This window comes from Artibeus jamaicensis, unplaced genomic scaffold (assembly GCF_021234435.1).
Source record: "Artibeus jamaicensis isolate MK-2021 breed Jamaican fruit bat unplaced genomic scaffold, CSHL_Jam_final contig_1410, whole genome shotgun sequence".
NCBI classification, from domain to species: Eukaryota; Metazoa; Chordata; class Mammalia; order Chiroptera; family Phyllostomidae; genus Artibeus; species Artibeus jamaicensis.
Genome location: NW_026521281.1, coordinates 355797 through 378903, shown reverse-complemented (window position 1 = coordinate 378903; position 23107 = coordinate 355797). Strand labels below are relative to the sequence as shown.

The window sequence follows — 23107 nt, the reverse complement described above, 5'->3', positions numbered from 1 at the left end:
TGTGCTGGGAGAACTGACATAGGGAAGAAAGGTGAATGGGTGAAGACTGACAGGTCAGATGCACAGATCCCAGGGGTGGCCAGGAAAAGCAGTACCTCACGCCTTTGTGTCCTGTTACAACACACGACCTTGATTTTAGTGAATAACTTTATTACCTAGGCTCAAAGGTGGGTGTACTGGCTCAGCTATCTCTGGGGAATGGATTGTGGTCAGGAGGGTCTGTAACATTTTCTTCTTAGACTCTGTAGCTTCTGTGAGTTAGATGGGGGTGGAGGGAGGAAGAGACAACCATCTTGAGCTCAGCGACTGCTGGTGTTGAACTGTAGGTAATAGGCCATAGGTTGATTGGTGTAGATTATTGAATTCAGGTAATTCTGCCTGTGAAAGAAGTCCAGAAGTTTAACTGGTGGGTTTTTCCCTCTTTCCCTGGTCCTCACCATTCCTCCCCACCCGTTGGCAGTCATTCCTGCTGGGCACCCCTAGAACTTACTGGACTCTTTGCTCCTGAGCCAGCTGCTGGTTGAAGGAGCCCAGCCCCCTCTGGAATTGAGCACACAGTTCCTTCTCCTGCTCTTCTAGCTCCAAGGCTGCTTGGGCCAGGTTAACGGTCTGGCTTCCCCATTTGGCTTCCAGTGCTTTTTCGGCCTGGCGCTGTGCCTCCTTTTCATGACGTTGGGTCTCCTGGGATTTCTTGATGGTAGTTCCAGGCTCTGGAGTCATGCCCTTCCAGGAATGGGGCAGGACCTGGGAGGGAGCCTCAGCGGGGTGGGGGATGTGTTTCCCAGTCAGGAGGCTGCTGTTGACCTGGTGCCGGGTGTCCTTGAGGCTGGCAGCCTGTTCACGCTGACGCTCTTGGCGCTTCCGCTCAGCCTGCGCAGCTGCCTGGTGGGATCCCCGAATGTGAATATTTGGGTGCCCAACCTCAGGGAACTCTTTAGTCACGGGAGGGGGAGACATGGCCCTCCTGTCCTCCATGTCATGGACAGAAGGGAGATACTACATGGCCCTTGGATGACCTAAGCTGGGGAAGGGGTGGAATAGACAGAACTTCCCTGCCTCTGGAAGCCTTTAGATTGAGCAGCTGGGGAAAGGAGAGTACTATTCTGTTCTCAAGTCATCCTCAGTCTGAAGGTGGGGAATGGTATCTTCTACCCTAAGAGGGCCATTGAGTAAATGAGGAAGTCACCGGGTAGATGAGAGGCTGGTGTCGATTTGAGAATTGTGAGGGGAAAGATGTGGCTGAGGTTCCCATGACTTTGTTCAGGGGATTAGGGAGAGCCCAGAACACTGGATGGCTTAGGCCTACCTGGACTCTGTTGGCGTTGGCCACGGCATACCTCATGGCTTTGCAATAGGACTCCTCCAGCTTGGCCAGCTGGGCGGCCCGCGTGTCCATGGCTAGGCGCAGCTTGTCTCTGAGCTCATCTACATAGAGAAATGTGGCCGGGGCACTGTATTGGCCTGTTCCATTCCTGGTTCACTAATGTAGCTGTGTGTTCAATGAGTATTGTTGGAGTGTGTGTATGTATGTGTCGGAGTGGGGGCAGTATTCTAATGTAGGGATGCAGAAAGTGTTACTCTGTAGGGGTGAGGCTAGCCAAAGTGGCAGTAACCAGAACTTCTCAGGTGCCTGACCGAAAGATGCCTCTAGTGGACCTGGGTCCCAATGCCAGCTCTGTTGCTTCTGAGCTGTGTGACATTAGGGAAATAATTCCGTCTCTCTGAGCCTCAGTCTAAGAGCCATGTGTTGGATTCTGAGGACACCGCAAAATTAGATCCTTTTCTCAGAGATTCTCTGTCTAGTGGGGGGGATGGGTCAAATGGAGATCATCATACTACAGTGTGGTAAGGTCAGTGATACAGGGCATTATGAGAGCTTTAGGTAGTGGGTGAAAATAGGCTTCCAGGAGGAGGCGATCCTTGAAGTGCATGTTGCATATGGGCAGAAAGAGCAAAGAGTATTCTAGGCCACAGGCATAACATGAGCATAGGAACTGACACTGAATCAAGCCACACTGGTCTTGCTCTGGAACATGCCAGACACTCTTCCTACTCTTGGCTCAGCTTTCCTGCTTCCCTCGGGTCTTTGCTCAAATGTTACTGTTTCAGTAAGGCCTTCCCTTTCTCTCCTATTTAAAATTGCAGCCTGCCTGCCTCCAACATTTATCTCCCCTGATTTTTCTCTCTAGCATTTGTAACCATCCAGTATATGCTACATTTAAAATTATTTTGACTATTTCCTGTCTCTCTCCTCACTAGAAGGTAACGTTCGTGAGGGCAGGGTTTTTGTCCCTCTCATTCACTACCAAGTGCTAGCACCTAGGTCAGAGCCTGGCACGTGGTTGGTGCTCAATGAATTCATTCGACAAATATTTATTGAGCACCTACTATGGCACATAAAATGCAAGTGGCTAGAGAGTTTTGCAGGGGCCACAATAAGGGCCAGAAACTTCACCAGAGGGTGGTGGGGAACGTGGGAGGATTTTAACCAAGGAGGTGAACTGGTTAGATTTGCATTTCAGAAAGCTCCTGGTGGGACACAGTGGAGATAGGGAACCCATCTTAGAGGCCAGGCAGCAGGCCAGTTGGGAGGATTCAAACTAGACGAGTGCTGGAAAGGCTGGAGGGGAAATATGGGAGGTTACATCAATAGGACTTGGATGAGGGAGTGAGGGAGAGGAGACTCGGGTGCTTCTCAGGGTGCTGGCTTAGACGACTGGGTTCGTGGTGTGGCCACCACCACAAGCAGAAGATAGAGAATGAAGAGCAGGTTAAGGGGCACTGATGAACTGTGTTTTAGGAAGCTGAGTTAGAGGTGGTAGGCAGGCATCTGGATATGTGATTCTGCAGTTAGAGTCAGGACAGAAGTGATGACATGGCAGCTGAAACCAGAATGAGGGCAGAGGACATCTGGGGTAAGTATGCAGGGTAGGGAGAGCAGTGTGTTAGGGACGGAGTCTCAAGAGGGAAAGAGTAGAAAGCAGAGGAACTCACAAAAGGCAGACAGAGAAGGATGGTCCGAGAGCTGCGAGCAGAGTGTGCTGTCACTGAAGCCGAGGAAGAGAGAGGTTCAAGAAGGAAGATGTAACTAGGGTCAAGTGTAGCAAGAAAGATCTAGTCAAGGAGAAAAGTAAACAGAGCCACTTGGGCCTGAAAATAACAGGGGCCTTGGTGGTTTTTGTAAGAGTACTGGCAGTGAGGTTGTGTGGGGAGAGGAGCTCTGAGAGGCTTGAGGTGTGACTGGGAAATTAAGAGACAAGTGGAAGCAGAGTGTTTTAAAGGGTATGGTTGTAAAAAAAAAAAAAAGGTACGGTTGTAAAGGCAGGCAGCTAGCTCACAGATTCTAGCAGAATCACGGGGTGGAGGGAGGCTTTTGTTTCTTTAAGTGGTTTACACTTAAGCTTGTTTACAGCCTGAGTGGAAGGGGAAGTGTTAGAACACAGGGAAGCGGATATGTTGCAGAGCACAGCCCCTGGGGGCGGGGCGGGGCCAATGGCGTCTGGAGCACAGGCTAAAGGCTTGGCTTTCAAGAGGTACTGTGGCACGGACTTCAGAGACTGGAGGGCTGGGGATAGGGGGAAGAGGAAATAGGGGGGGTACTGTTTATTTCACTCTTCACAACAACCCAAAGAGGAAAGGATCGGCCTCATTTTTCAGATGGGGACACAGAGAGGTCAGAGGCAAAGTAAAAATACCCAAAGTCACACAGGTGGCAAGCAGCAGGTTGCGATTTGAATCCAGGTCTCTGGAAGAATCAGCCCATGCTCCCTCCAACCCACTTCACGACCCCTCACTCAGCACGGTGCTGTGTCTGTGCCCAGCTCCGTTTTTTCCCATGCCTGTCTGCTGCTCTGACAGAAATCACCCACTGCTCCTACTTTCCAAACTGATACGTAGGTCTCCGTTCCTATCTGAACTGCTTCAGGTAACTGACATTATTGACAGCTCCCTCTCTGAACTTCCTCTCTTGACCTCTGAGGTGCCACTTCCCATTTCCATCACCCACGAGCTATACCAAGTTACTAAGTATCTATGTTCTTCAGTTTCTTCTGCTGACAGTGGGGATAATAGCAGTAATTGCACCACAGGGCTGTTGTGATGATTCAATGAGTTACATACATGGTAAAAAGTTTAGCACAATATCTGGTGCACAGAAAATGCTCAATAAAGGTTTGCTATTATTATTGTTGTTATTTTATGCATCTTTTTCCTACCTCCCTGATCCCTTCTCAGTCTTTATTATAGGCTCCCTTTCCTCTACTCATTCCATCTACTATGTACCAGGCCCTGTATAAGTCACTGGGGTTGTAGTGGCTAACAAGACATCTTTGGCCCTGGCTGGTGTGGCCCAGTGGATTAAGTGCCAGCCTGTGAACCAAAGAATCACTGGCTTGATTCCCAGTCTAGAGCAGAGGCTTGGGTAGCAGGCCAGGTGCCCAGTAGGGGGTATTCGAGAGGCAACCACACATTGATGTTTCTCTCCCTCTATTTTTCTTTCCCTTCTCCCTTCTAAAAAAAAAAAAAATCTTAAAAATAGACAGCTTTGGTCTTTGTTCTTCCAGAGTGCACCATTTGCTCACTCTTTTCCTAGGTTCCAGGCTTAGCATTCTACTCATCTGTACACACACGCCCCTCCCATCGTGGTCCCAGATCTCTCCCTGCAGCCCAGACTGGCCCTGGAACTTTAGGATCATACAGCTACATTGCTGTTTGTCAGCCACCACCTCTTGGCTGCAGTAGTCTGCTTGATCTCCCTGCCTCTAGTCTAACCGCCTCTAATCCAGTCTCTACAGTGGCTGACAGAATTATCTGTCAAAAACACAAACATGTGACTTCAATGCTCCAAACCCTCCAGTGGCTCCTAGTAAAAGCTGAAGTCCTCATTATGGCCCAGAAGGCCTACTTGATCTGCCCCTGTCACCTCCCTGACCTCACTTTCTACCACTCTTCCCCTCACTCTACTGCAGCTACTCTGGCGTCATCGCCCTTCCTCAGACATTCTAGACATCCTCTCTCCTGCCTCAGGGCCTTTTTCACTAGCTGTTTCCTCTACCTGGACAGCTCTTCCCTCAGATGTTTGTGCTGCTCACTCATCTTTAGAACTGTTTTCAAATGTTATCTCAGTGAGGTTTTCCTTATTTAAAATTGCAACTGTGCACCCTCTCCAAAAGTCCCCATTACCCTCCTGTGTGTTATTTTTCTCCCTAGCAATGGTCTTTTTCTCCCTAGCAACCACCTTATGTACTTCACTCTTTTATTGTCTTTATGGTCTCTCTGTCCCCATTAGAGTGCGAACTCCACAGCAGCAAGGATTTCTCTGTTTTGTTCACTGTGCCAGTCGCAAAGTCCATAGCTCAGTATTTGCTGAGTATTGAAATGGTCTTGTCACTCCTCAGCTTAAAACCCTTAAGTGGTGACCCACTGCCTACACAATAAGGTCACGGTTCCTCACTCGGGTGTAGAAGGCTTTTACCCATTTTCTCTTCCTCCGAGTCCTCAACCCTGGGCTCCACTAACACGAAAGTGTGTATCTTAAAACTCCCAGACCACTCACTGCCCCGGTGCTCTTTCTCTTGCTTCCCCTCTGCCGAGAAGGGCTTCTCGCCATCCTGGCAAAATAGTATCCAACTTTCTAAAATTGGTTCCTCACAGCTGACCTGTGCCACCCCCCTACCCTGCCTTCCCTTTCCTTGTAAGAATTTACCACTTCCGTGTTGGTGTCCCTTCCATGTTCTGTGCGCACATCTGTCACAGTCCCTGTCAGAGAACCTAACACAGCATCAAAGCACAAATACCTGCTGACGCATGGCATCTGCGTGTCTCTTTTCCTCTTACTCTAAACCGATTTTCTGGGAGGCATAGTTCTGTGGGCTTCTGGAGGGCAGGGTGCTAGAAGTGGGGTGATTTGAAAGGCGAGCAGTGCTGGTAGATAAATAGTTCTTGCCCTGCCTGGAATGGCTCAGTGGATTGAATGCCGGCCTGCGAACCAAAGGGTTGCTGGTTCCCTTTCTGGTGAGGGCACGTGCCTGGGTTGCGGGCCAGGGCCCCAGTAGGGGGGTGGAAGAGGCAAGTACACATTGATGTTTCTCTCCCTCTTTCTCCCTCCCTTCCACCTCTCTAAAAATAAATAAATAAACTCTTTAAAAAGAAAAGAAATAGTCCTCAAGAGGCTTACTCTAATGGAAGAGGAGTCGCAGACAATGTCACAGTAATGTCAGTGTTGCTAGTTATTGAGTACCGACTGAAAAGCCTTAAGTAAACACTCACTGCCTATGCGATAAGGTCATAATTGCTTAGTTTGGTGTTAAGTTTTCTCATCCTCCAAATCCTCAACCCTGGGCTGCACTAACACTGGTTTGTGTACTCTAGATTACCAGACCATGCACAGCTCCAGTGCTACAGACTGTGCTTCCCAGAGCAGAATCTCATTTCATTCTCATGAGCTCTATGTGGTATGATTATTCCCATTTTAAAAATGTAGCCCTGGCTGGTGTAGCTCAGTGAATTGAGCGCAGGCCTGTGAACCAGAGGATCGCGGTTCCATTCCCAGTCAGGGCACATGCCTCGGTTGCAAGCCAGTTCCCTGCAGGCCAGTTCCCGGCAGGGGACACACTAGAGGCAACCATACATTCATGTTTCTCTCCCTCTTTCCTTCCCCTCTACAGATAAATTAATAAATAAATAAAAATTACTTCTTTAAAAGAAAAAAAAAAAAGATGAGGTAACTGAAGCCCAGAGAGGAGAATTCATTCGCCCAAACCAGCTAGTAAATAGCAGAGCTATTAGGTCTGTCACTGTACTGCCACCTCCATGTAATGGCATTGGGGACCAATGGCTACACTGTCCTTACTGAAGAAAGGCAGGGAAGTTTGGGCTCTGATCAGTCTTTTCGGCAGCAGCCCTATGGGTAGCCGGACCTCCCCCCACAGTTCTGGGCTCCTAGCTGCTGTACCTGACCCAGGACAACTCTGTACCAGGCTTCAGGTCTCAGCCTGCAGGGCGCGTCTCCTTACCTGCACTGATTTCCTCAGCCCTGGCTTGCTGTTGCTCCATCACCTGCTTCCCCAGGCTGTGCCTGAACTCCTGCTGCATTCTCCGGCACGTGGTCCTGTCCAGGTCCTCCCTAGAGAGGCACTGCATGCTGGCTGGGCCACATTGGGGCTTACTGTCACCACAACAGGCCGAATACCCCTTCCATGGTTGGTCGGGATCCCAAAGGCCAAATTCATGCATCTTCGTGAGCTGCTGCTCCTGTTCTGGAAACTCCTGGACTTTTGGGGGCAGCCAATATTTTCGTGTTTCCTCTGTCTTCTCTAGCATCCGGGCTACCAGGTCAAAGTGAAAGTGCACCTAGTTGGCACCTGGGAGTGGTGGGCAGGAACTTGGAGAAGGCCCCATGGGACAGACAGAGCCCACTCAGTTGAGCCTCTGCTCGTAAGGCCCTTCTGGTTTGTTCCACCACACACCAGGCCTCAGGCCCCGCTCTGAGGCAGAACGGCCCTACCTCAGTCCACCCGGTTCTGTGCATTACCCTCCCTGGCAGGCCTCTGGCCTTGGGCTTTTACCGTAAGCTGCCTCCTGGCTCCGCTCTGTTTCCTCCCGAAGCTTCTGCTCTTGCACCTGGCTGTTCAGCGCTCTAACATCCACCTGATCCCAAAGAAATGTGCTAAATCATGGTAGAGGCCCAGCAGCAGACCTTAAACTGCTCAGAAATCCTGCTTCGAAATCCTCCTATAGAGCCCCAGTGTCTACTGCATGATGTTCCACCATCAGCATGATCTGTCAGCCCCTCAGTGGTCCAGCTTCTGCCTCATATTCCAACCTCATCTCAGTACCCCCTTCCCTTCTCCCACCCTCAGGGGCTCTGTGCTTACAGTTTCCTGCATGTCTTATGCTGTTTCGCACAGTTTTTGCTCTAGCCATTCCTTCCACTTGGAACACTCCTCCTCCCGTCTTTACTGAAAGTCCTATTCATCTGTCAAGCTCAGGCTTCACTTTTCTGAGGCCTCTGACAGGTGCCACTCCCACAGGCCCGGGGACCCACCGTCCACATTATATTGAAGTTTGCCTTTGCTGATGATCTCCTCTGTCAGACTGTGAGCCCAGTAAGGGCCAAGATGGGGCCTTAACTTTGCATCCCTGCTGTACATCCCAGTGCTTGACACGGAGCCGGCCCTAGGAAACACCTGCCAACTGGATCTCAGTCATGCCACTCATCCCGCAGCCAACTGCTTACATGTATCAGGCACCATGCTCTGGTTTCCACAGCTGCCACCACAAGTGAATCCCTCAATGTTTCCTTTAGCCTCATTTAACCGAGGAGGAGCTTGGAGCTCTCAGAAAAGACATGTGACTCATCCAAAGCCACCCATGTAGTGAACAGCAGGCATGGCCCTGGAGCACAATCTGGGGTCTTTCCCGGAATCCCAGACTGCATCCTCCCTTTAGCCACCCCACCCGGCAGTCCATGTTTTTCTTAAACTATCCATATTTTCTATTTTGATTATAATTCATTCATCTAAAACGTTTCAAAATCAGGCAAAAGGGAATACAGTTTAGTGAAGAATCAGCGTCCCTCCCATCTCTGTCCTTCAGCCTGGTTAACGGATTCTTCTCTAGCCTTCCAGAGAGTTTAGGCATATGCCGTACCAAACATCCTTTACATTTCTTTTGGCCCCAAACTGACTGGAGCAGGTCAGCTGTCACCAGCCCCTCTTCCCCCAGTCTCTTCCTCGGCAGTCCCAATCTCCTTCCCAGGCCCTTCCCACACCTGGGGGTGGGTGCCTCCCCCCATTCCTTTCCAGCCCCACGGCATGCTCAAATCAGAAAGGGGCTCTAACAGGCACTGCTATGCTCCTCTTCCGGTGCAAAAGTGACGTGGTTCTGGGTCCCAAGAAAGTCCTCGCTCCTCACTCACCCCTATGACTCGGGTCCGAACATCAAAGAATCGGTTTTGTCGCTCTTTTTCTCGATTTCTTCTAGCCTCAATGGCTGCCACCTCCTTGGGATCTGGTGCCAGGTTTAGGTTAAACATCTGGAGAATGGGTGAGGTGGGATGGGCCATCAGTGCCATACCCGGCTCCCATTCCTTTCGGCCCACAGTCTCTCACTAGTTAATTGATTCCCAATGATTTTACTTCCTGTTACACCTCATGTTAGTGTCTTCCATCTCTGCTGTCACTGCCCTAATTCAGGCCTCACCATCTGGTGCCAGGCAGTATTTCCAGGAGCTTCACCGGCCTCCCTTGCTCCAATGTTACCCTATTTCTTTCTCTGCACTGGCTACCAGAGAGAGCCTTCTAAAAGTGAATCTCACCATGCCCTCCCCCGCCAGCTTAAAACCTTTAACAAACAGCTTTAAAGCAAATGGCTTCCCAGTGTCTACAAGATAAAGTCTAACCTCCATCTGCTAATTTATAAGGATGTCTCCATGATCTGATCCCTGCTTGCCTTTCCAAGCCTCAAACTCATGCGTGACACTCCCCCTTTCACATTATGCTTTATTAGCTTTTCCTCACTTTAGGAAACGGCACCACTATTCCTTATTTACTTTCATTATTCTGTAGTCAAATGAAAGGCTAGAGGGCTTAATCGTGTCTGTGTTCATTCATATTTTGGGGAGCCCACTTTTGGCATGGGGAGCCATCCAAAGCCACAGCCAAAAACACTTGTGCAAACATAAATCTTATGTCTCTCACCTGCTTAAAGCCCTCCACTACCTTCCCATCGCACTTAGAACCAGATCCAGACTCCCGATGGTGCGCTTTCAAGAGCCGGTTCCTGCACCCCTCTCCAGCTCATCTCGTGCCGCTCCCTTGCCACCAGTGCTCCGGGCACACTGGTATCAAGTCCTCCATAAAACAACTGCTCCTACCGCAGGGCCTTCTCCTGGTTGCAACGCCATTCCCCAGCTCCCCCTACAGCTAGTTCTCACCTGTTCCAAAAAACCATTTTGTAACTGTAAAATATTAGATACATAAAAGAATATATATGTATATATATTTGTGTTGCTATATGTATATACATCCCTGTATGTGTGTATATATATATGTATATACACATATACATATATGTATATGTGTATATATGTATATATATGTATATGCATATATGTACAAGAGTGTATATATTACTTACATAGAGGCGTGTCCCCATATATACTCCTGTATAGATACACACACATACCTGTATTTAAGTTAGGAAGCATGATAGAGACCCATGTACCAACTGTCCAACTTAGTAGAACACGAACAATACTATTAAGCATCTTGCAATTCTTCTCCCTCATCATTACCCTGAGAGATAACCATTTTCCAAGATGTTACAATTCCCTTACTAATATGCATTAATATACTACGTATACCATTCCCTGAATACTATCTTAAAATATTTTCTAGTCTTGGAATTTTATAAAATTGTCATGCAGTGCCCTGGCTGGTGTAGCTCAGTGGATTGAGCGCAGGCCTGGGAACCAAAGGATCGCGGTTCGATTCCCAGTCAGGGCACATGCCTGGGTTGCAGGCCAGTTCCCAGCAGGGGACACATGAGAGGCAACCATACACTGATATTTCTCTCCCTCTCTCCTTCCCTTCCCCTCTAAAGATAAAATTTTTTTAATCTAAAAAAATTATCATGCAGTATATATTGTTCTATACCTTGCTTTTCTCATTCACATTCATTCTGTCATTGCACAAATATCTGTGGAGTGCCTCCTGTCAGACACTCTTTTAAGCATTGGGAGACATCAAGGGATAAGTGATAAAAATCTGAGTTCTTGTGGAGGTTATTTTCTACTGCAGGTGGGCACACAATACGATAAATAGTACATTAAATAGTTTGTAAGATGATGATATAAGTACTATGGGAAAAATATAGAGAGGATAACGGGAAACGAAAGCGCCAAGGAAATAGGGGATGTCTCCATTTTAAATATGGAAGTCGGGGGAGGCATAACTAAGCAGGTAATAGCTGAGTGAATCCTTGAAGGTGAGGGAGTCATCTATGCAGGTATCTAGGAGGATGGCACTCCAGGCAGAGGAAACAGCAAGTGCAAAGGCTTTAAGATGGACACAAGAAACAAGGGAACAGCAGGAGGCAAGTGTGTGAGCGAAGGAGAGGTAGGAGGAAATGTCATTAGAAAGAGAATTTGCAGACCATTGTAAGGACCGTGGCTTTTACTCAGAGAGAAGTGGGCAGCCACTGGAGGATTTTGAGCACTAGGAGTGATGTGTTTTGCCTTTGACTTTTAAAGGACAATTCTGATTGCTGTGTTAAGAATAGACTTGGAGCCCTGGCTGGTGTAGCTCAGTGGATTGAGCGCGGGCCTGCGAACCAGACAATCGCGGTTTGAATCCCAGTCAGGGCACAGACAGGGGTTGCAGGCTGGTTCCCTGCAGGTCAGTTCCCAGCAGGGGACGCACAAAAGGCAACCATACATTGATGTTTCTCTCCCTCTCTCCTTCCCTTCCCCTCTAAAGATAAATAAATAAAATTAAAAAAAAAAAGAATAGACTTGGGGTAAGGGAGGCCAGGCTAGAAGCCAGGAGACCAGTCAGAAAGATATATGCAGTTGTCAGGGCAAGAGATGATGGTGACTCACACCAGGTTGGTAATAGCAGCGGTGGTAAGTGGTCAGGTTCTGGATATATTTTGACGGCAGAGCTGACAAGACTTTCTGGTGGACTGAATGCGCAGTGTGAGGGCAGTGAAAAGAATAACTTTAAGGTTTGGGCCTATAGAAGGATTATACATGCTATCTCACTGCCCTCAAGGTTAGCCACGCGACTTGCCTTGCCCTCTCCAGTGTGAGAATTGACATGTGTCATTGCCAAGCAGAACTAAGAGCCGTTAGGTGATAACTACTTTTTCTCTTCACTTGCTGCTCTAAAACTGGCAGTGTTCCAGGTAAGGGCCACTCCTTTGGCCTGGATCACTGGGATGACGATGTCTTGCAGAGATGCAGCCAACCCACAGTGGACAAGAAGCAGAAGAAATAAACGTGTTTTTATAAGCTGCTGAGATTTGGGGGTTGTTTGTAACCTCAGCATAACTTAGCCTATCCCAACCGATACAAAGGAATTTAAAGCTATACGGCTGTAAGGCTGTAAGAGACCTCCTCTAAGGGAGTGAGAGTAGATGGTTAAGAATGTCCCAGGGGAGACAGGGAGAGGAAGACCAGCACTGTAAGCTAAGGAGGAATGGCCAGTGAGGTGGGAGAAAAACCAGGAGTGTGGTGTCAAAGAAGCCAAGTGAAGAGAGTGATTTTGAGGGGAAAGAGTGGGCAACTGATGATAGGTTAAGAGGAGGATTAAGGACTGATCAATTTAGTAACGTGAGCATTGCTGATGACCGTGACAAGAACAGTTTTGGTAGTACTGCAGGTAGAGTTGTCTGATTGAAGTGGGTTCAAGAGAGACCAGGACTCTGTGGTACAAACAACATAGTTTATTTTTTTGATTGCAAGAGAAAAAGAGGGAGGAGTAACCTGTAGGTTAAAAGAGACCATATACACAGGTGGGAAGTTTCTTTAGCATATACCCAGGAGTGGAAGTGCTGAATCCTAGCGCTCAAAGAATGTTTAACTTTACAAGATAATGCTAACTTATTTCTCCAAGGAGATTGTACCAACTTACCCCTTTACTGCTGTGTAGAAAAACTCCAGGCACCCCACATCTTCACCAACACTTGGTACTGCAGACTTTTTAATTTTTGCCCATTTGTGAGTATAAAATTATAATTATCAATTTGAATTGGAATTTCCCTTATTGATAATGAGGTTGCACATCTTTTCATGTGTGTTTTGGCTATGTTTGTTTATTTTTCTCTGAAGTGCCCATCCATACCTTTTGTTCAACAACAACAAAAAATCAGATTGTTTGCCCTTTTCTTAATTTTAGGAATTACTTATGTATTCTACTCACAAATCATTTCTTAAGTTTACATGTGGCAAACCTCTTCAATTTGTGGCTGGTCTTTTCACTTGATTATTACTTGACAATAGCTTTTATTATTTAAGAAATCCCCTGAGATCATAAAGATATTCTCCCATATATTCTAAAATTTCTAAAGTCTTGACTTTCTCATTTAAGTTTTTAACACTTCTGGAATTGCATTTTGTTCGAGAGGTAGGACTCTGTATGATTTTTCCCCTGCAAGCTGCATTTTCTTACAGATTGCTGTCCTTTGGTCATTTTATCCCCTCAGCCTGATGGTGACTGTTTCTCCAAGTTGAACTTCATTTATGACTCCTCTGCTAGGTTCCGTCGACTAAGCCTTTTCACTTTCCTGGACTTTAAGGAAATCCTAAGACTTTAAGACTATTATGAGCCTCCAGACATCATTTAAAAAATAACTACAGGAATACAATGGCAACCACCAGGCCCTTTCCATGTCTAAGCCTAAGCACCAACTGCAGCCTGTTCATTCTGTCCATCACCACAATATAAGGTCACTGAAAGAGAAGATTCTGCAGGCATTTGAAGCTTCTTGAACTGCCAAGGCCATGGCCTTAGTAATGACAGGTATAAGGTAATAGGGGGATGAAGGGATTGGGAAGAGGTGTATAAAAGATGGGGGACGGAGAGGGGAAAGGGACAGGGAGGGTGTGGGGGCAGAGATGCAAAGAGGAAGGGGGGCAGGGCAGCAGGGGGGTTGACAGGGGTGGAAGACAGGGAGCAGAGAGAGAAGAGGGAGGGGGAGAGCAAGGGGATGGGGTAGCCCTAGGGGGGATGGAGAGGAGGGAATGGCATGGGGGTGAGGCATGAAGAAATAGGAATGGGGAGAAGGGAAGAAGAATAACGGTTTAAGGTGGAGAACATTGGCTTAGGGATCCTGACTCCCAAGGGTTCATACAAAATACCTTTTTCAGCAAGGAGTCCCAGGCTTGAAGCTCCTAGTTGGGATCTAGGTTAAAGTAGCCAACAGGTGGCTCAGGTCCACCACCGCTCTTGTGCTACAGCGTCAGCCTCTGAACTCTGCTTGGAGGAACAGGAGGGAGGCAGAGGATAGAGACAGAACCTCTGGCCATAGCTTTCCCCAGCCCCTATCACTGTGGCTCCAGAGTACCCTCATCTCTCTTCACACCTCATTCCCCCTTCACACCCATTCCACCTTCAACTTCACCCCACTCCGCCTCCACCCACAGCAAGGTTTGAGCTCACCTAACTCCGAATCCCCGCTCTGGCTCCTCCTTCCCATACAGCGCTTCGCTCCCTACGGTGTATTCCCTGTCCTGTTCTTGCTTGAACCTTCTAACCCGCTAGGCTATAGATACATCCGATCTCCCACCTTCCTCCTGCCCAGGAGGGCATAATCTTGTTAATTCTGACTTCTCAGCGTGAGCTCCGATCAGGTCGGTTTCAGGGGATTTCCAAACCGTCTCAGTCCTCCGGGAACCACTACCTTTGCGACTCGCTCGGTAGAGGCGGCGGCCTGTGTTGCCAAGCAACAAGAAAGGGGGGCGGGACCTAACGGCTGTCGTAAGCTCGCGTCCTGGCAACGGATCAACAAATTTGCACGCCAGCCGGAAGACCCTCCTCCTGGGGCCCTCCTGCGCCGGAAGCCGGAAATCTCGTTTGGCCTGAATTATCTCGCGAGATTTGTTATCAGCCCGGCCTGCACTGCGTTGTTTCCCGCGCAGGCTACTCCAGTTGCAGTCTTACGGCGCGGCCATTCGTGCAGCAGCTTGCGCCGCCGCCGTAATGGGCTTCCTGAAACTGATTGAGATTGAGAACTTTAAGTCGTATAAGGGTCGACAGATAATCGGACCATTTCAGAGGTTCACCGCCATCATTGGACCCAATGGCTCTGGTGAGATAAACCCCGCTGCCGTACTGGGGACGTTCCGCCCTGGTCCCCTATCCTGCAGCATAGTACAACCCAGCCCCTGGCACCTGAAATGTCATGAACCCTAACCGGTTCCTGCCTCTCTAAATTTAGGGGGTTCGGTCGAAATCCACTTTCCCCTCTCGGGTGCTCCGACTTGAACCTTTCCTAGATGTCAGTTGCCCGCTCTTTGCGCCGCCCCCAGTCTTGCCTGAGTGGTACGCTCCGGGGCTGTACGTCTCTTCTCCCTCTGCCCCCTCGCGCCAAAAGTGGCGGTCCATAGTCCGCTGCCAGTTGGATTCCCCGCTTTGTATGAACCCCCCGGACATGTGGGGCCGCTTGTAGCCCTCCCATGGCCTCCAGTCCCAAACGGTACACTTAACCCGTCCCGTCTCACATTGGTACGCTCCACTTTTTTTTCTTTTTTCTTACTCTCCTTTAGAGGCGGGCAATTTTGAATATGATACCGAGCGCTCCGGTCTCCAGGGTGCTGTGGTTTCGACCCTCCATCCCCCGAACCTCCATCTCAGAGTTGGAGTTGCCTCGAACTCGCCCCTGTGCTAGCACTGAAACTGTTAAAAATCAGAACTGACTCTCGCCAAATTTATCGAATGCTTACTGTCTCATAAGGAGTTTCTCCAGGTGCTGTGGAAACGGCGGAGAATAGAATAAGCAATGCACCCAGGGAGCTTACAATCCAGAGGGGAAAGACGATAGTAAAGGAGAAAATAAGATAATTTTCGGCTGTGATAAGTGCTGTGCAGTAAATGAGACAGGTTGATGTGATGGAGTGACTTGGATGGTGTCAGTAGTGAACAATAGAAAGAGTAGTCGGTAGTTAACAATACTGTATTGTGTATTTAAAAGTTGCGGAGAGTAGATCTTAAAAGGTATCACAAGAAAGAAAATTGTAATTTTGTGAGGTGATGGATGTTAACTAAACTTATGGTTATTATTTTGCAATATATGCAAATATGGGATCATTATACTGTACACCAGAAACTAAGATAATGTTGTGTCAGTTATTTAAATAACAATGGGGAAAACAAAGAAAGGGTGGTCATGGGTCTGGCCTGTGTGTTATATCTTAACTTCCTATCTCTAAATGATACACCATCTGTTCCTCCCATCTAACCCCCTGGAGGGTTTGTTTGGAATCCTACTGTGTTCCTCCACCCTATAGTTGTCTTAGCTAAATCGTTTCCTAGCCTAAGGTGGCTGCCTTTGCTGAAGTAGCTTTAACTGAGGGCCTTGCTTGGAGTCTTGACTATGTTTGGCTCTCAGTGGAGAGCCGGCTTTCTCCAGAGTGGCACTACTGACGTTTTCAACGAGGTAATTCTTTGCTGTGGGGTGGGTCCTGTGCATTGTAGGATGTTTAGTGACATTCTTGGTTTCTATCCACTAGATGACAGTAGCACCCCCCACCCCTTAGGTGTGCCAGCCAAAAATGTCTCTAGATATTGCTAAATGTCCCCTGGGTGGGGTTGCAAAATCATTCCCCCTCCCAACCTCTTGAGAATCACCGGCCTAGCGGGCTAATGCTTGGGGCTTCACTCCAGTTTCTTAGGATTTTTGTGTGGTGGGAGGAGGCAGGGTGTACCTCTTGGCATTTGGTCCCCTCAACATGGATAGATTTGTATACCGACCTGTTCCCAAAAGTCCTTTGGTCTTACTGCTCCACTTACACTCATTCTTCAGTGCCCACCTCCACATGGCATTCCTTGATTTGCCTCAGTGCATTGCTCTTCTCTGGCACACAGTAGACACTTGGTACATATTAATGTTTATTTTTCTCCTGTTTTGTATTCATGCTATATGTTTTTATATTCTCGTCACTGGTCTATGAGTGTTCAGCTCATAATACATATTTTTTAAACATGTTATTTAGAGAGAGAGGGGAAGGGAGGGAGAAATAGAGGGAAACCAGTGTGTGGTTCCCTCTTGCGCGCCCCCTACTGGGCATGTACCCTGACTGGGAATCAAACCAGTAGTAACCTTTGGTTCACAGGTTGTCACTTAACTATTGAGCCACACCAGCCAGGGCTCATAATACATATTATTATAAAAATGTTTATAATATTGAATGGTTGCGAGTAGGAGGGCCTTTGGTTGCGAGATGTTATTCCTGTCCCTGGAGAGCCTGGGAGAAGCCTGGAGGTTGGAAATGGGTGTCTAAAGAGCTGACTCTTGGTCTGCATGTTGTGCTAGTCCTGTTGTGATGAGGGAGACATCGCTGAGTCCGCACCTGTTGTTAGAATAGGACTGCCATTTACTGAGCAACTATTGTGTGTTGAGTAGTTTATTTATTGGGACCTTTTACATTGAAATTCTCTCAAATGCCCCTAGGAAGGAGATCCCGTTATCTATGTTTTATATACAGAGACTGAGGCACAAAGAGGTGTGATCACTTACACCTGATTCTCAGAGGCAGGGTCAGAACCCATGCCTGTCAAAGCCTGTACTCCTGCCACTCCAGCAGAGAACTGTGTCAATATTATTTCAGATAATCCCATGCCTGTTGTCTCATAGAACATCCCACATTCTGTTTGTCTTAAGGTTTCCTCATGATGTCATTTACCATGTTCCTTGAACCAGAAGGGAGGTCTAAAGACTTGTTTAAGTTAAGGCTAAGTATTTTGGGCAAGATACTTCATAGATGCTGCTCTGTCCTTCATATTGTATTACAACAGAAATGTGCCTTTTTTTTTTTTTTTTAAGATTTTTAGCCCTGGCTGGTGTAGCTCAGTGGATTGAGCATGGGCTGCAAACCAAAAGGTTGCGGGCCAGGTTCCCAGTGGGGGGCACATGAGAGGCAACCACACATTGATGTTTCTCCAACTCTTTTTCTCCTCCCCTTTCCCTCTCTTTAAAAATAAATAAATAAATAGAATCTTAAAAAAAAAGACTTTAAATTTATTTTTAGAGAGGGGGAGGAGAGGAAGAGAGGGAGAGAAACACCAATATGTGGTTGCCTCTCGTGCGCCCCCTACTGGGGACCTGGCCCACAACACAGGCATGTGCCCTGACTGGAGAGCGAACCAGTGACCCTTTAGTTCACAGACCTGCTGTGCTCAGTCCACTGAGCCACACCAGCCAGGGCAGGAATATGCCTTTTTTTAATAAGCTGTGGTAAAATACATGAGATAAAATGTACTGTTGTCACCACTTTTCAGTGTGCAGTAGTGTTAAGTGTATTCACATTACTGTGCAGCCAGTTGCCTGAACTTTTTCATCTCACAAAACTGAAACACTATACCACCCATTAAACAAGTTTCCTCAGCCACCCCCCCCCTTTTTTTTAACTTGATCGAGATCAAACTGTACTGGATTTTGCGTCTTGCTTCTATTTCCTACTGTGGGCATTTCCTCGTGTCATTAAAGGTTGCAGAACAATCTAGTCTGTAAATGTACTTTTTCCTTAGATAGGGTTCTAGTTTTGGGCTGCTAAAGTAATAATTGCAGAGGGATCACTTTTCTAAGTTTTTGACCCAGGGCTTTGCTTGGGCCCAGTCTTTATGGGGGCAGAGCAGTATTTTCTCCTCCCATGAGTCTGAGAACTAAGTGCGTAGGGGACATTCCTGCCTGCCTGATGTCTCCTTTATTCCTTTTCTCCTTCCTAACTTCTCCTTTTCTTTGTTTCTTCCTTCTTTAGGTAAGTCAAATCTCATGGACGCCATCAGTTTCGTGTTGGGTGAAAAAACCAGCAACCTGCGAGTAAAGACCCTGAGGGATCTGATCCACGGAGCTCCTGTGGGCAAGCCAGCTGCCAACCGGGCCTTCGTCAGCATGGTCTACTCTGAGGAGGGTGCCGAGGACCGCACCTTTGCCCGTGTTATTGTTGGTGGGTGAGGCTAGCTGGAAGGCTCTCCTTGGGTCCTGGGAGGTGATTAGACTAGTTGGCCGAGATGGAAGGGAGACCTGAGTCTTGGCCAACACATGCGTTGTCTTGTAGGGGGTTCCTCTGAGTACAAGATCAACAACAAAGTGGTCCAGCTACATGAGTACAGTGAGGAATTAGAGAAGTTGGGCATTCTCATCAAAGCTCGTAACTTCCTCGTCTTCCAGGTGGGCATTTTTAACAATTATTGGTTCCCTGCTCTTTGCTCACCCTTGGGCTTGCTTCGTCTCTGACTTCATTTCTGCCCTGAACTAATGTAGTAGTGTCCTCACTGGCTTCCTAACTTCAGTCTGGCCCTTCTAGTCTCCAGATCAGCATCAACTGGGGACACGATGCACATTCTCAGGCTCCATCCTAGACCTGCAGACTCAGAGACTATGGGGTAAAGCCCTGCGATGTGTATTTTGCCAGCTTCCCTGGGTTGTGGTTATACACACTAATGTTTGACAGCCACTGCCCTAGCATGAAATCAAGACTCCTGTCATTCAGGAAACACCATCCTTTGGTTCCTGCCTACTGCACTAGCCTCATCTGCCAATACTCTTGCCCACCAACCCTGCATTCCAGCCTAATTAAACCATTTACAGTTCCCCAAATTCACCTTCTTTCTTTGGCCTGCAGGCCTGTGCACGTTAATTTTTTTTCTGCATGGAAAGGACCTTGTCTCTCTTACTTTCTTGGTTAGAGCTTCCCCATCTTCCAAATTCAGTTTAGATGTCACCTTCGGGAAGCCTTTCCATGTAAACATTTCTACCACACTGCTACCTCTAAGCATCATTTAGTCCTTTTCTGTGCGACTTCTTGTCACTGCATATAACACATGGTGTTGGCTTTGCTTCTGCCCCTTCTACTTGCCATGCACCTCAAAGGCCGGGAACGTGTCCTCAGAGCCCAACGTGAAACGTAGCGCCCAGTTGGTGGGAGTAGGTAGGAGGAACTCGGCTGGCAGGGCTCTAAGTGGGGAGAGTGTTTTGACCTTCACTAGGGTGCCGTGGAATCTATTGCCATGAAGAACCCCAAAGAAAGGACAGCTCTGTTTGAAGAGATCAGTCGCTCTGGAGAGCTGGCCCAGGAATATGATAAGCGAAAGAAGGAAATGGTGAAAGCTGAAGAGGACACACAATTTAATTACCACCGTAAGAAAAATATTGCGGCTGAACGCAAGGAGGCCAAACAAGAGAAAGAAGAGGTAGGTGGCCAGGCTACCTCTGGGCCCTAAGAGGCCAGGATGGGGAGGCAGAGCCTTACTGATGCACTCCCTGCCTCCATACCCCTATTTAAATAGGCTGACCGCTACCAGCGCCTGAAGGATGAGGTGGTCCGAGCTCAGGTACAGCTGCAGCTCTTTAAGCTTTATCACAATGAAGTGGAAATCGAGAAGCTCAATAAGGAACTGGCCTCTAAGAACAAGGAGATAGAAAAGGACAAGAAGCGTATGGACAAGGTAGAGGATGAGCTGAAGGAGAAGAAGAAGGAGCTGGGCAAAATGATGCGGGAGCAGCAGCAGATTGAGAAGGAGATCAAGTAAGAGGAAGGCCCGGGCCTGCAATTTGGGGGAAACCAAGAGGTTATGCTGTTTCCTAGGGCTTCTCTAAGCCTGGAGTCCAGCACCCGTACTAGTTTCTCTATTTTCCCCTTGACTTGCATTTCAGACAAATAGAGTATCTAAGTACTCAGACTCTGGGTAGATACATACTCGGAAGAGGGAGAACTTGAAAGGGGCAGCGACTTGACAAACAGGAGGGAGCAGTGAGAATCCCAGGCACTGGAGTGGTTGGGAATGCCTTCCTAGAAGAGGAAAACTGGAGCTGGAAGTTTAAGGGACAGGGATTTTAAAAGGTTAGGTTAGATGGGAGACAGTTAAGTGAACACAGGGTATTCTTGGAGTTGTTACTGAGGGTTCTGGCCCAGCTGATTGAGGCCAAGGTGGTAGCTTCAGCGTACAGAGTGCCCGGAAGGCCGGGCTAAAGGTTCCGGGTAGTAGTTAGCTTGCCCCCTTGAGGATCTGTGGGGCATCAGGGCCTTATTCTTTCAGGCAATTCCGTGAGTCTGGCGGTGGTGGGGCTCGGGCCCCCTTTTCTTTGGGTTAAAAAGCCTAAGAACGCTCCTTTATCCAACAGTGCTAACTGGTTTCCCCCTTTCCTCTGGCAAAAGAGAAAAGGATTCAGAATTGAACCAGAAGCGACCTCAGTACATCAAAGCCAAGGAGAATACTTCCCACAAAATCAAGAAGCTGGAAGCAGCCAAGAAATCTCTACAGAATGCTCAGAAGCATTATAAGAAACGGAAAGGTGACATGGATGAACTGGAAAAGGAGATGCTCTCGGTGGAGAAAGCCCGGCAGGAGTTTGAGGAACGGATGGAAGAGGAGAGTCAGAGTCAGGGCAGAGACTTGACCTTGGAGGAGAATCAAGTAAGTTCTAGGAGGGTTGTGGGCGTGGACGGAGATTGCCAGGTTGACAAGGGCTGACCGGTCACCCGTGTCCTCCTTCCCTGTCTTTAACACAGGTGAAGAAATACCACCGGTTGAAAGAAGAAGCTAGCAAGAGAGCAGCCACCCTGGCCCAGGAGCTGGAGAAGTTCAATCGAGACCAGAAAGCTGACCAGGACCGGCTGGATCTGGAAGAGCGGAAGAAAGTAGAGACAGAGGTGGGCGTTCGTTATAGGATTGGGAGTGATGGTCCAGAGAAAAGGCAGTAATGATGGTCTTTTTTTTTTTTTTTTTTTTAATTGTTGTTCAAGTATAGTTGTCGAGGAAGTAATGACAGTCTTAACTGTAATGACAGTAGCCAACATGAGCAGGCACTTACTGTGTGGTGGGCACTGTACTTAACATGTATCCACTCATTTACTTTCTCCTTTTCCAAATGAGGAAACTACCCTAAGGTCACCTCATTATCCAGTAGCAGAACCAGGATGTGAACCTGTGCAGTGTAGCTCTAGAGCCCACACTCTTTTTTTTTTTTTTTTTTCCCCCCTTAAGGTTTTTATTTATTTGTTTTTAGAGATCGGGGAAGGGAGGGAGGGAGAGAAACTTCAGTGTGTGGTTGCCTTGCACGTGCCCTCCACCGGGGACCTGGCCCACAACCCAGGCATGTGCCCTGACCAGGAATCAAACCCTTGACCCTTTGGTTCACAGGCCAGCACCCAATCCAGTGAGCCACACAGCCAGGGCTAAAGCCCGCACTCTTACCAAGTGTACTTCACTCACTGCCTTCCTACTAACAATTGTAGTAAAACCGTAACAGTAATAGAAAATTGTTATACTACCCCAGGAGCTTACAGTGTTCCAGGTTTCTGCTAAGCACTTCTTTTGGTGGTAAGCATTAATATTAATAGCTACCCGTTATTAAACACTTCATATGTATTTCCGAAGTATAGGATACCTACATTTCATAGATGAAGGGCCCAGAAAGCTTTGCTTGGCCTTGGTTTGAGCCTCCCTGAGTGATGAGGAAGATAGGCCACACCGTGAGGGGGTCTCCTTGGGCCCAGGGAGGCCCCACCAGTCAGTAGAGCCGCACCCAGCACTTGTCTGTGTGTCTGCTTTTTAGTAGGCCTCCTGCAATAGAGACAGATTGTTCTGGACTGTTGAGCTCTTGCATAAGCAAGCACATAGGGGATAAGTAAGCCTGGGCCCATGGTCTTGGAGTTCACTTGTGCTCAGCCCCTGGTGACGGACTATATTGGTTTCTCTCCCAGGCCAAGATCAAGCAAAAGCTGCGGGAGATTGAAGAGAATCAGAAGCGGATTGAGAAACTGGAGGAGTACATCACGACTAGCAAGTATGTGTCTCCGCAGCCTTCCCTCTTCCCGCCAGCCCTGTTCTTGTGAACCTGCCTATCCTGACCCTCCCTAGGCAGCACCCCCCAGAAGCCCCCTCAGCCCAGAGCACTTTCTGAGCAGCCAGAGCGACCCCCGTGTATCCTTACCTTGTAGGCAGTCTCTAGAGGAGCAGAAGAAGCTAGAGGGGGAGCTGACAGAGGAGGTGGAGATGGCCAAGCGGCGTATTGACGAGATCAATAAGGAGCTGAACCAGGTGATGGAGCAGCTGGGGGATGCCCGCATTGACCGCCAGGAGAGCAGCCGCCAGCAGCGCAAGGCAGAGATTATGGAAAGCATCAAACGCCTGTATCCTGGCTCTGTGGTAAGAGTGCAGAGAGAACTCATTTTCCGAGCACTTATTTTCACACGGACGGAGGTCATTTCCCCAGCAGCCCTGTGAGGACAGGATTGCCAATTCTCTTTTTACGGCTAGGGAAACCGAGACTCAGAGAAGTTAAGTGACTTGCCCAAAAGGGCACAGCTTATGAGTGGAAGAACTGCATTTCACACCCAAGTTCTTCTGACTGTTAGCCTCACATTCTGTTTATCACACCAGCTACA

At 48.1% G+C, this 23107-nt stretch overlaps 2 protein-coding genes across 5 annotated transcripts in view; one reads left to right on the top strand and one right to left on the bottom strand.

Annotated features, from left to right (window-relative positions):
• Positions 1-129: 129 nt before the first annotated feature.
• Positions 130-14419, bottom strand: RIBC1 (RIB43A domain with coiled-coils 1). Of its 3 annotated transcripts, XM_037153723.2 has the most exons (8): positions 14287-14419; positions 13859-13973; positions 8918-9034; positions 7566-7647; positions 7014-7325; positions 1307-1425; positions 491-882; positions 130-378 (listed from the first exon to the last, which is right to left on the bottom strand). In XM_037153723.2, exons 3-8 carry the CDS (start codon positions 9032-9034, stop codon positions 300-302), a joined length of 1101 nt encoding a protein of 366 aa, XP_037009618.2. In that variant the 5' UTR covers positions 13859-13973; positions 14287-14419; the 3' UTR covers positions 130-299. The 3 variants fall into 3 exon arrangements, with proteins under 3 accessions (XP_037009618.2, XP_037009620.2, XP_037009619.2); XM_037153725.2 differs by lacking the exons at positions 7566-7647; positions 13859-13973; positions 14287-14419 and having other exon boundaries at positions 8918-8994; XM_037153724.2 differs by lacking the exons at positions 8918-9034; positions 13859-13973; positions 14287-14419 and having other exon boundaries at positions 7014-7361; positions 7566-8903.
• Positions 14420-14625: 206 nt separating this feature from the next.
• Positions 14626-23107, top strand: part of SMC1A (structural maintenance of chromosomes 1A) — a 28618-nt gene continuing 20136 nt past the window's right edge. Inside the window, exons 1-9 of one of the 2 annotated variants that reach the window (XM_053667483.1) lie at positions 14626-14808; positions 18476-18664; positions 18776-18888; positions 19707-19910; positions 20007-20245; positions 20876-21134; positions 21230-21370; positions 22424-22506; positions 22661-22868. In XM_053667483.1, the coding sequence (XP_053523458.1) occupies positions 14700-14808; positions 18476-18664; positions 18776-18888; positions 19707-19910; positions 20007-20245; positions 20876-21134; positions 21230-21370; positions 22424-22506; positions 22661-22868 (1545 nt within the window). In that variant the 5' untranslated portion in view covers positions 14626-14699. The remainder of the gene's footprint in view (positions 14809-18475; positions 18665-18775; positions 18889-19706; positions 19911-20006; positions 20246-20875; positions 21135-21229; positions 21371-22423; positions 22507-22660; positions 22869-23107) is intronic. The other variant, XM_037153683.2, reaches the window with a different exon arrangement.